This window comes from Nomascus leucogenys, chromosome 12, assembly GCF_006542625.1.
Source record: "Nomascus leucogenys isolate Asia chromosome 12, Asia_NLE_v1, whole genome shotgun sequence".
NCBI classification, from domain to species: domain Eukaryota; kingdom Metazoa; phylum Chordata; class Mammalia; order Primates; family Hylobatidae; genus Nomascus; species Nomascus leucogenys.
The window spans coordinates 50,416,999-50,429,229 of NC_044392.1; the positions used below are offsets into that span (position 1 = coordinate 50,416,999).

General features: G+C 45.9%; 1 protein-coding gene across 9 annotated transcripts in view; it reads left to right on the forward strand.

Annotated features, from left to right (window-relative positions):
• The first annotated feature begins 11,790 nt into the window (after positions 1-11,790).
• The window catches only part of ARNT (aryl hydrocarbon receptor nuclear translocator), a 63,550-nt gene continuing 63,109 nt past the window's right edge, over positions 11,791-12,231 (forward strand). For 4 of the 9 annotated variants that reach the window (XM_030824614.1, XM_030824615.1, XM_003259191.3 and 1 more), the window contains exon 1: positions 11,791-12,018. In XM_030824614.1, coding sequence (XP_030680474.1) covers positions 11,994-12,018 — 25 coding nt within the window. In that variant the 5' untranslated portion in view covers positions 11,791-11,993. The remainder of the gene's footprint in view (positions 12,019-12,231) is intronic. The other 5 variants (XM_030824616.1, XM_003259192.3, XM_012511083.2 and 2 more) reach the window with 2 other exon arrangements.

Genomic DNA, 12,231 nt, shown 5'->3' on the forward strand with positions numbered 1-12,231 from the left:
AAGTACATCTCTTGGCAGCCTCTGTTTTTATCAACCTCTTCCCACAAAAGGAGAGTGGTTGGTAGCTCTCTCCCTTCCCCACTCCCACGCTGAACTCAGAAGCTTCACGAATAGTTCAATTGAAACAGGATCAAGTTTCAGACACTCCCATACTGAGAAAATGATCCCACTAGATTAAATTGGAGCCTAGATCAGTGGAGGAATATTTCCACAACTCTGCCAGGGCTAGGACAGCCACCATTAAAAGCTCAGGTAAAAATTTATTTCTTTTCTTTTTTTTTTTTTTGAGACGGCGTCTTGCTCTGTTGCCCAGGCTGGAGTGCAGTGGTGCAATCTTGGCTCACTGCAACCTCTGCCTTAAGGATTCAAGAGATCTTCTGCCTCAGCCTCCCAAGTAGCTGGGACTACAGGTGCATGCCACCATGCCTAGCTAATTTTTGTATTTTTAGTAGAGATGGGGTTTCACCATACTGGCCAGGCTGGTCTCAAACTCCTGACCTTGTGTTCCGCCCCTCTTGGCCTCCCAAAGTGCTGGGATTACAGGCGTGAGCCACTACGCCTGGTCTCAGGTAAAAACTTCTAAGTAGGATCACATGAGTGGTAGAGGATGGATTGGTAGCCAACTTTTTGGTCTATGCAACAGGTCTCTGAATTAGCAGCATCTCCCAGGGACTTGCTAGAAATGCAAATTCTTGGATCCTTATCCTGGTCCTAATGAATAAGAAATGTTGGGGGTGTTGGCCTCTGTGTGTGTGTGTGTGTGTGTGTGTGTGTGTGTGTGTGTGTGTGTATTTAAGAGATGGGGTCTCACTATGTTGCCCAGGCTGGAGTGCAGTGGCTATTCATAGGTGAATCACAGTGCACTACAGCCTCAAACTCCTGGGCTCAAGTGATCCTCCTGCCTCAGCCTCCCTAGTAGCTGGGACTACAGGCATGCACCACCACCTCCTGTGGCATTTGTGTTTTAACCAGCTTCTCTAGGTGATTGTGATGTATGCTTAAGTTTGGGAACTACTTGTCAACAGGATTAGTGATGTTTTAAAATGTTTTCCCTCTTTCCTCAGAAGAATTTACTTGACACATTTGATTTAAAAAGTCAGGCCGGGCACGGTGGCTCACGCTTGTAATCCCAGCACTTTGGGAGGCCGTGGCAGGCGGATCACAAGGTCAGGAGATCGAGACCATCCTGGCTAACACAGTGAGATCCCGTCTCGACTAAAAATATGAAAAATAAGCTGGGCGTGGTGGTGGGCACCTGTAGTCCCAGCTACTTGGGAGGCTGAGGCAGGAGAATGGCGTGAACCCGGGAGGCACAGCTTGCAGTGAGCTGAGATCGCGCCACTGCACTCCAGCCTGGGCGACAGAGCTAGACTCTGTCTCACAAAAAAAAAAAAAAAAAAAAAAAAAGTCAAAACTAGGCCAGGCATGGTGGCTCATGCCAGTAATCCCAGCACTTTCGGAGGCTGAGGCAGGTGGATCACTTGAAGTCGGGAGTTAGAGACCAGCCTGGCCAACATGGCAAAACCCCGTCTCTACTAAAAATACAAAAATTGGCTGGGTATGGTGGTGTGCGCCTGTGGTCCCTGCTACTTGGGAGGCAGAGGTTGCAGTGAGCCGAGATTGTGCCACTGCACTCCAGCCTGGGCGACAGAGCCAGACTCCATCTCAAAAAAAAAAAAAAAACTGCTTTATTCTTTTTAATGGCTGCTGAGTACTCAAGTAGTCCATTTTCTCTATTGGTGGGCTTTTGTATTGTTTCAAATTTCTTATTATAGCAACATTGCAATAAATATCCTTGTGTGTGTGTATATACATATATATATATATAATATATATATATTTTTTGAGATAGAGTCTCACTCTGTCACCCAGGCTGGAGTGACAGCCTTGTATATATCTTTCTCTGGGCACTTGTGGAAATGTTTTTGTGGAACAAATTCCTCCAAATATTAAAAATGTAAATGCTAGGTTGTAGGATATGCACATTTGGAATTTTAATAGATATTACCAAATTACACACTAAAAGATTATAGTAATTTACACTCCAATCAAATAGGCATGAAAGTGCCTTTTCTTTTTTTTCATAGCTTCACCAATATAAGTTACTCAGAGTCTCTGAAATATTTGTTGAGCTAATTGGCTAAAAACAATATCTCAGTTTTTAGGCCGGGGACGGTGGCTAACGCCTGTAATCCCAGCACCTTGGGAGGCCGAGGCGGGTGGATTACCTGAGGTCAGGAGTTCGAGACCAACCTGATCAACATGGTGAAACCCTGTCTCTACTAAAAATACAAAAAATTAGCTGGACATGGTGGCGTGCGCCTGTAATCCCAGCTACTCGGGTGGCTGAGGCAGGAGTATTGCTTGAACCCAGGAGGGTGAGGTTGCGGTGAGCTGAGATCGAGCCACTGCACTCCAGCCTGGGCAACAGAACAAGAAATTGAGACTCCGTCTCAAGAAAAACAAAAACAAAAATGAATAAAACCCCATCTCCTCCAAAAAACTCCTCTCTTTTTTGTTTTGTTTTGTTTGTTTGTTTGTTTTGTTTTTGTTTTTTTGAGACAGAGTCTTGCTCTGTTGCCCAGGCTGGAGTGTAGTGGTATGATCTCAGCTCACTGCAACCTCCGCCTCCGGGGTTCAAGTGATTCTCCTGCCTCAGCCTCCTGAGTAGCTGGTATTACAGGTGCACACCACCATGCCCAGCTAATTTTTGTATTTTTAGTAGAGACGAGGTTTCACCATGTTGGTCAGGCTGGTCTGGAACTCCTGACCTCATGATCTGCCCGCCTCGGCCTCCCAAAGTGCTGGGATTACAGGTGTGAGCCACTGCCCACGCGCCTGGCCCAATACCTCAGTTTTTAAAAAATTGCATTTCTCTAATTACTATAGTATTTGAATCTCTGTTGATTTACATATTTTGCAGATACATACAAACCTATCTTCACCTTACCTATCCTTTTCCCTTTTGACTGAGCTATTAATCTTTTACTTATTGATTTGAAGATGTATATCTATCTACAAACATAAGTACACACAGATACATTTTTACACGTTTTTTACTTATTAATAACTTTTTGTGATATATGTGGTTCCAGTGCCTATCCTCTGTGACTCCAACTCTCCCACTTTTGAATTTGCTATCAACATCAGCTTCCAGAATTAAACCTCTCTTCTCAGTCCAATAACTTCTGGCTTCATTTGTTTTCCAGACCAGTCTCATCCCCTTTCAGAGATTTTTAAACTAGGGTCTTCTGCAATTCTAGAATCTTCCATCTTCAAGATACTGATCAGTTCATCATCTCTCCAATTGTGGGTAAACTGTTCACTTTCTTTCCTCAGGTTTCTGAGTATTGACAGAAATTACAATGCTCCATAGTTTCATGAAAATTTATGCTTTCTAACTTTGTCTAGGTCCCCAGAGCATTTGGTGATCTTTTTTTGTTTCCTTTTTCTACTCCTGTGGCAGATTATTCACAGTCGTTTTGTTCATACCTAGTTGACTTCCTAAGCAATTGCTTACAGCTGTGCAGCTACACCCAACCTCATTTCTACCTCTTATTCCCAGCAGAAGTTTCACCTGTTACTTTTCTTTGAGACTCAAAGTCATCACGCACGAGTTCCCTTTCCTCCACTTCAAAATGTCTACACATTTTTAGAAAAAGGGTATCTTGGTTTTCTGAGAACACTTTCACATGCTGCCCTAACCCTGTCTCCTTCTATCCCCTAGTACCAGTCTTGTCTTCTCAGGCATATATATTTCTTACATTTTTTTATTTTTTTATTTTTTGAGACAGAGTCTTGCTCTGTCACTCAGGCTGGAGTGCAGTGGCGCAATCTGGGCTCACTGCAACTTCCAGCTCCCAGGCTCAAGTGATTCTCATGCCTCAGCTTCCCGAGTAGATGGGATTACAGGCATGTAACACCACGCCTAGCTAGTTTTTGTATTTTTAGTAGAGACGAGGTTTCGCCATGTTGACCACACTAGTCTCGAACTCCTGACCTCAAGTGATTCACCCACCTTGGCCTCCCAAAGTGCTGGGATTATAGGCGTGAGCCACCATGCCTGGATGTTTCTTGCATTTTTAGTTTGCTCCTTTCCACAAGCTCAGTCTATAGAAATATTTTACTATTTCCACTCCTAGCCTAACCCCTACCGCAGCTACCATTTGATTATTTTTCTCTTCATTGTCATGTTTCTTGAAAAAGTAATCTGTGCTAACTAACTGTGTCTACTTAGTTTCTACTCACTTCTCACCCACTTGCAATCTGGTTTCCATTCCTTAGATGTGCTTATAGGCTGGGTTTTGTGGCTCACGCCTGTAATCCCAGCACTTTAGGAGGCCGAGGTGGGTGGATCACCCGAGGTCAGGAGTTCGAGACCCGCCTCTGTGAAACCCCGTCTCTACTAAAAATACAATAATTAGTTGGGTGTGGTGGCGGGTGCCTGTAATCCCAGCTACTCGGGTGGCTGAGGCAGGAGAATCGCTTGAACCAGGGAGGCGGAGGTTGCAGTGAGCCAAGATCATGCCATTGCACTCCAGTCTGGGCAAAAAAAGCAAAACTCCATTTCAAAAAAAAAAAAATTATTTGTTGTTTATCCAGCATTCAAATCAAACTGGCTTACCTTTATTTTTATTTGCTAAATCTGGCAACCATACCCAGAGACACTTAATAAAACTTTGGAGGCTGGTCTGAGTGCCTTGGTGTTTACAACTAATTGATCCCCATCAGTTACAGATTTCTTTGTTCCTTCACTTGACTGGTCTTAAAAACAAACAAACAAAAACAAAAAACAATTTAAAAACTACCATTCTAAGTAATTAAAAAAACAGTTTACCGTAATAGTTAACAGAAAAAAACTGTAATTTTCTATTATTTTACAAATTAATATAAAAAATAATAGCAATAGTATTAGTAATGGCTAAATATTGGTAAGCTGAAAATGTGTATAAAAACACGTAGGTCAGGCTTCACAGTCAACTGATTTATTAATTGTTTAAAATTTGCTAACTGGCACCCTGATCTGATCTGTTAATTTTTATTTCTACTAAAATTAGAAAATCTGTATTTACAGTGAGTTTGCCAGATATGGCAAGAAGTGTTTAATGGCTACCAGATAATTCTGAATAGTTGGAGCTTACAAGGATATATTGGAGAATTTCTAGTGAAAGCATTCAGTGGTTTGTCAGATTCTAAGCAGAAGAGCAAAGAGTAACCTCAAAAGTCAAATGCTTCAACTTGAGAGAAAGCAGGAGTTGTATTCAGTTGCATCGGCTGCATTCAGCTCTGGGAAGCATTTACCCCCATTTGGTTGCAACATTTGGATGTGGTTTAGAATAGGTTCAATAATGTGTCATTCATTTTTTTCCTCTGATGAAGAAAGAAAATTATCATGTGTTGGGAAATAAAATACTCTTGGCAGTCAAGGCATTTGCATCATAGTCTGCTTTTCTTACAAAATCCTGATACTTTGTTCTTAACATTAAAAATGTTTGCTTTGTGATCCACCATCTGCAGTAGAACTGCTACCAAGATGCAGATTTTTGTAATGGGGAAGACATCACTCTTTTATTTGTTGGGGTTCATTGGTTGAACTCTCTAATACAAAACAAAATGTAAAGCCCTGGCAGGATAAGAAAGGAATTGCTACTCATCAGCAGAGTGATCTTTGCTGGTAAGCAATTGGAAGATGGATGTACTTTGATGACAGCATTCAAAAGGAGTCCACTCTTCTTATTGTGCTGAGACTTTGTGGTGGTGCCAAGGAAGAAGTATTACACCACTCCCAAGAAGAATATGCATAAGAGAAGGAAGGTTAAGCTAACTGTCGTAAAATATTACAAGGTGGACAAGAATGGCAAAACTAGTTGCCTTTGTTGTGAGTGCCCTTCAGTTGAGTGTGGTGCTGGAATTTTTATGGCCAGCCACTTTGAAAGACATTATTGTGGCAAATGTTGTCTGACTTATTGTTTCAACAAACCAGAAGACAAGAAGGGTTAATAAAAGGCATGAACTAAAAAGCAAAAACAGGCTGAGTGTGGTGGCTCATGGCTATAATCCCTGTACTTTGGGAGGCTGAGGTGGGAGAATGGCTTAAGGCCAGGAGTTCGAGGTTACAGTGAGCAATGATGGTGCCACTGCATTCTAGCCTGGGTGAAAGAGTGAGACTCTATTTCTAAAACAAAAACAAAACTCCAAACCATGACATTTAGAAGTTAAAGTAATATGTTCATGTTAATGAAAGTATTGCTCAGATGAACCATTTGAGCAACCTACTTAAATCCTACTTAAACTAACAAAAATGGTTTATGTTAATATTATCTATATCATAAAGAAGAGATTTTTACTTCAATCCTTATTAAAAACTGACAGCATTTCCCCCCCTTATTGGCCTCCACACTTAACTGTGGAGAAGGCACCAATTTATCTGTTTCTTCTCAAAGATTGTGCTCACTGGATGATATTTTACTGCAGTTATGGTTTGTGCTAATTTGTTCAATGTCGAATCAAAATCAGGAGAAATTTCATTTTTTAGAAATGAGGACTTGCTATGTTTCCCAGGTTGGCCTCAAACTCCTGGGCTCAAGTGATCGTCCCTCCACAGCCTCTGGATTAGCTAGGACTACAGGCATGCACCATTGAGCCTGGCTGGGAGAAATATATTTTGGCTATGAACTGTTTTCTGAATAAAATGGAAAGTGGGCTGGGCATGGTGGCTTATGCCTGTAATCCCAGCACTTTGGAAGGCCGAGGTGGGTGGATTGTCTGAGCTCAGGAGTTGGAGACCAGCCTGGGCAACATGGTGAAACCTCGTCTCTAATAAAAGTACAAAAAAGTTAGCCGGGCAGTGGTGGCGGGTGCCTGTAATTCCAGCTACTGAGGAGGCAGAGGCAGGAGAATAGCTTGAACTCGGGAGGCAGAGGTTGCAGTGAGCCATCATGCCACTGCACTCCAGCCTGGGCAACAGAGTGAGATTCTGTCTAAAAAAAAAAAAAGGAAAGTGGACTGACATCTTTTTTGTAGGAACAGTGTTCTTTCTGCATCCAAAGTTATAACTCCATCCGTGTTTTTTTTTTTTTTTTTTTTGCGACAGAGTCTAGCTCTGTCGCCCAGGCTGGAGTGCAGTGGCATGATCTCGGCTCACTGCAACCTCTGCCTCCCGGGTTCAAGTGATTCTCGTGCTTCAGCCTCCCGAGTAGCTGGGATTACAGGCATGTGTCACCATGCCGGACTAATTTTTGTATTTTTAGTAGAGATGGGGTTTCGCCACATTGACCAGGCTGGTCTCAAACTCCTGGGCCCAAGTGATCCGCCTGTCTTGGCCTCCCAAAGTGCTGGGATTACAGCCGTGAGCCACCATACCTGGCCTGTAACTCTATCAGTTTTGATCCCAAGATATCTTTTTCAGACTGACTCATACCTCACAAAATAATTCTTATCTAAATGAAAAATGTTTTCTTTTGTGTCTTGAATTTTTAATGATAAACCAAACAGGAAGTTTCTGGGCATTTTTCCTTATGTATTGCCTATATGCTGTAAGCAGATTCATATTGTGTATATCAGTGGTTTCTACTCTTAAAACAAACATCTGGTAGCAGGTACAGGGCAGATATTGCCATTTCATGCTGTGTATCATGACTCCATGTGATATTTGACAAAGAATTTTGCCAATAGCTTTGTTACACCTTTTTTTCTTTTTTTGAGATGGAGTCTCACTCTGTCACTCAGGCTAGAGTGCAGTGGCCCAATCGATCCCAGCTCACTGCAACCTCCACCTTCCAGGTTCAAGCGACTTTCCTGCCTCAGCCTCCTGAGTAGCTGGGACTACAGGCGTGTGCCAACACGCCCAGCTCATTTTTGTATTTTTAGTAGAGATGGGGTTTCACCATATTGGCTGGGCTGGTCTTGATCTTCTGATCTCAGATGATCCTCCTGCCTTGACCTCCCAAAGTGCTGGAATTACAGGTGTGAGCCACTGCACCCGGCCAGCTTTGTTGCACTTTCTCCAAACAGAATATGTTATTAACTTTGTAGCTAGTTGTGTAAGCATCTCTATAACAAAATGATTTCTACCAATTTTTTTCTACAGAAATGTAACTTGATCTCTTTTAACCACAAAATTTATCCACATCATACAGGAAAACATCTTCCTTCCTTCCTTCCTCCCTCCCTCCCTCCCTCCCTCCCTCTCTTTCCTCTGTGGCCCACGCAAGAGTAAACTCGGCTCGCTGCAGACTCCCTGGGTCCGGCTCCCGTGATACTCCTACCCTGGCCTGCGGGCTGCCTGGGATTGCCGCCGCGCGCCACCACCCCTCCCTGGTTTTTCTCCTTTAGCCTGGAGGCGCGGTTTCGCCATGTGGGTCAGGCTGCTCTCCAGCTCCTGACCTCCACTGCTCTGCCCGCCTCGGCCTCCCGAGGTGCTGGGACTGCAGACGGAGGCTCGCTCATTCCGTGCTCGGTGTTGCCCGGGCTGGAGTGTGGTGGCGTGGTCTTGGCTCGCTGCAGCCTCCGCCTCCCAGCCGCCTGCCTTGGCCTCCCAGGGTGCCGGGATTGCTGCCTTTGCCCGGCCGCCGCCCTGTCTGGGAGGTGGGGAGCGTCTCTGCCTGGCCGCCCATCGTCTGCGTTATGAGCTCCTCTGCCCGGCCTCCCCGTCTGGGAAGTGAGGAGCCCCTCTGCACGGCCGCCCCGTCTGGGAGGTGAGGAGCGCCTCTGCCCGGCCGCCCCTTCTGGGATGTGAGGAGCGCGTCTGCCCGGCCGCCCCGTCTGGGAAGTGAGGAGCCCCTCTGCCCGGCCGCCCCGTCTGGGAAGTGAGGAGCGCCTCTGCGTGGCCGCCCCGTCTGGGAAGTGAGGAGCCCCTCTGCCTGGCCGCCCCGTCTGGGAAGTGAGGAGCGCCTCTGCCCGGCCGCCCCTTCTGGGATGTGAGGAGCGCCTCCGCGCGGCCGCCCCGTCTGGGAAGTGAGGAGTGCCTCTGCGCGGCCGCCCTGTCTGGGAGGTCTACCACAGAGGCCAGAAGCAATGTGGGGGCTGGATGTGGTGGCTCATGCCTGTAGTCCCAGTACTCTGGGAGGCTGAGGCGGGTTGATCACTTGAGGCTAGGAGCTCGAGACCAGCCTGGCCAACATGGCGAAACATATGAAAAATACAACTGTCAAACCAACCAACGACCCAAGCGACAACAAAACAGGACTACCCTGGAGTCATACTCTAATTTTTTCTATTTTCCTCCCTTTCTGATCCTTTATCCCACTTTCTTTTTCTTCCTCTTCCTTCTCCTTCTTCTTTGTCAAATAGAGGATTGAGTTATTATCATTGATCCATACAAAGTCCCTCTCTCATTTATTTTCTTTAATTCCCACCCCCCATTTCTATTCCCCGTCTTCCCATGTGCAACCTTCCTAATATGTTTGATATGCATCTTTTTGTTGGTATGTACTTTTAGAAAATGTTTATTGTTTTGTGTGCAAAATAAAATAAAATTAAATAAAACTAAAAACATTTTGCATTTATTCTGGAAAAATCCATCTTACTTGGTAAAGAAGCTACAGCACTTTTTTTTTTCTTTTGAGATGGAGTCTCACTCTGTTGCCCAGGCTGGAGTGCAGGGGCACCTCGGTTTGCTGCAACCTCTGCCTTCCAGGTTCAAGCGATTCTCCTGCCTCGGCCACCGGAGTAGCTGGGATTACAGGCACGCGGCACCATGCCCGGCTAATTTTTGTATTTTTAGTAAAGATAGGGTTTCACCATGTTTGCCAGGCTGGTCTCGAACACCTGACTTCATGATCCGCCCGCCTCAGCCTCCCAAAGTGCTGGGATTACAGCCACCCCGCCCAGCCCAGCCAATGTATTTCTTTGGGGTGGATGATTTTTTTCTTTTTGGTGAATTATAAATATAACAACAAAATGAAAGAAAAATGAAATTTTAACAGATGTAAACAATAACATGTAAATTATGTTAAAATACCTTTGCAGTGAACTAAATAAGTGGATCAATGTAATCCGCGAAGTACATATACAACTTCTAAGAATGCAAAGATGTTCAATAGCATAATGGGATTTTTGTTAAAATTTTCATTAAATTTGTATTAAACAGTTTGTGAGCGATACATGAAAAGGCAGTACTTTGTAGTGCTAAAATTGTAGTGCTAAAATAGGGGGATGGGTGGGACAGGTTTCCAGTGTCAGACTCCTTTAGTTTGCCTCCCACATTACTTACCTGCTGGTTGTCCCTTGCTTACCCTCTTTGTTTCTGTTTCCTTAATTGCAAAATGGAAATAGTAGTAGAACCTACCTCATCGTTGTTGTGAGGATTAAATGAGTAAATACATATAAAGCATTTTGGACAGTGCCTACCTCGAATAGCTCAATGCTTCCTATTATCAGGAAACAAAAATTAGCTGGGCGTGGTGGTGTGCGCCTGTAATCCCAGCTACTCAGGAGGCTGAGGCAGGATAACTGCTTGAACCTGGGTGGTAGAGGTTGCAGTGAGCCAAGATCGCACCATTGCACTCCAGCCTGGACGATGGAGTAAGACTCCATCTCAGAAAAAAACAAAGAAAAAAGAAAAAATAAATAAATCTGCACAGCCATCATCTTATTGATTCCCTATTAAAAACTCCTTACTGGCCAGGTGTGGTGGCTCACGCCTGTAATCCCAACAGTTTGTGAGGCCGAGGCGGGCAGATTGCCTGATGTCAGGAGTTCGAGACCAGTCTGACCAATATCGTGAAACTCCATCTCTACTAAAAATACAAAAAAAATTAGCCAGGCGTGTGGCGTGCGCCTGTAATCCCAGCTACTCAGGAGACTGAGGCAGGGGAATTGCTTGAACCAGGGAGGTGGGGGTTGCAGTGAGCCGAGATTGCGCCACTGCACTCCAGCCTGGGCGACAGAGCAAGACTGTCTCAAAAACAGACAAACAAAACTCCTCACTATGTCCCTGTCACTGACCAAAGGAAGTTACCCATTCTCAAATTACTTTTTTCATCCATTGCCTCCAGTTTTGGCTGGCAATATCTCCCATACCAAACCGTTAACACCCGGATCCTTTTAGACTACCAGTTCCATAGCAGGCATTCAAAAGTTAGTCATTTAACTTTTTTCACCAGGGACAAAAGTCCTTAAAAGAGGAAAAAAACTGGAAAGGATTACAAATCACCATGTGAAGTTTAGGTACTCTTTAGAGCACCTAAAGAGGATTTACAAGATACATTGTTTGCAGGGCAACCACTCAGACGAATCCACGAATCCACCACCACCAAGCAAAGGTTTTTAGTAAAATATCCCTTTTTTTTTTTTTGAGATGGAGTTTCGCTCTTGTTGCCCAGACTGGCGTGCAGTGGCGCTATCTCGGCTCACTGCAACCTCTGCCTCCCAGGTTCAAGCGATTCTCCTGCCTCGGCCTCCCAAGAAGCTGGGATTACAGGCATGCCCCACCACACCCGGCTAATTTTGTATTTTTAGTAGAGACGGGGTTTCGCCATGTTGGCCAGGCTGGTTTCGAACCCCTGATCACAGGTGATCCGGCCGCCTCGGCCTCCCAAAGTGCTGGGATTACAGGCGCGAGCCACCGCGCCCAGCCTAAAATACCTATTTTAATTGCATTTCAGTGACGTTACTCGGTCATTGACCTCTTACGCAAGGAGGGCGGGATTAGGGAGATAGCTGGACTTCTTCCTCGCCCTCCCTTCACTGGACTGGCTGGCGCAGTGAGTAGCCCTGCCCTTGGTCGATTTGGCATTTTCATTGGTCAATTTTTCTTAGGAGGCTGGCCGCGTGTTGACTCCGCCTACTATATAGGCGGGGTCTCCCCGCTACAGGGGCTGGGATGGTGGGGGCTGCTGAAGCCGCCATCTTGGATTCCGCGGTAGCGGAGGCGGCGGTCAGGCGCCGCTTCTGGGGAGTGGCCTTTCTCTTCCCCTCCCTCCCTGTTCGGTGGCGGCGGCTCCTCCCACTCGGGGGGGGGGGGTGGCGCGGCGGCGGTGGCATCTACGGCCATGGCGGCGACTACTGCCAACCCCGGTGAGGAGACTGAGGACTGGGGCGCCTCTAAAGGGGAGGGGCCGAGGGGGCAGACAACTAAGGAGACCCAGGGCTGAGGGGACGCAGCGGGAGCTGAAGGCGCTGGGGCGGGGCGAGGGCCGCGAGAGACAGTGGGGGAGCAGTGACCTGGGGAGGGGCCCGATCCTGGGGAGTTGGGTAGACTCGAGGTGGAGGGAGCGAGGGGGCAGGTGG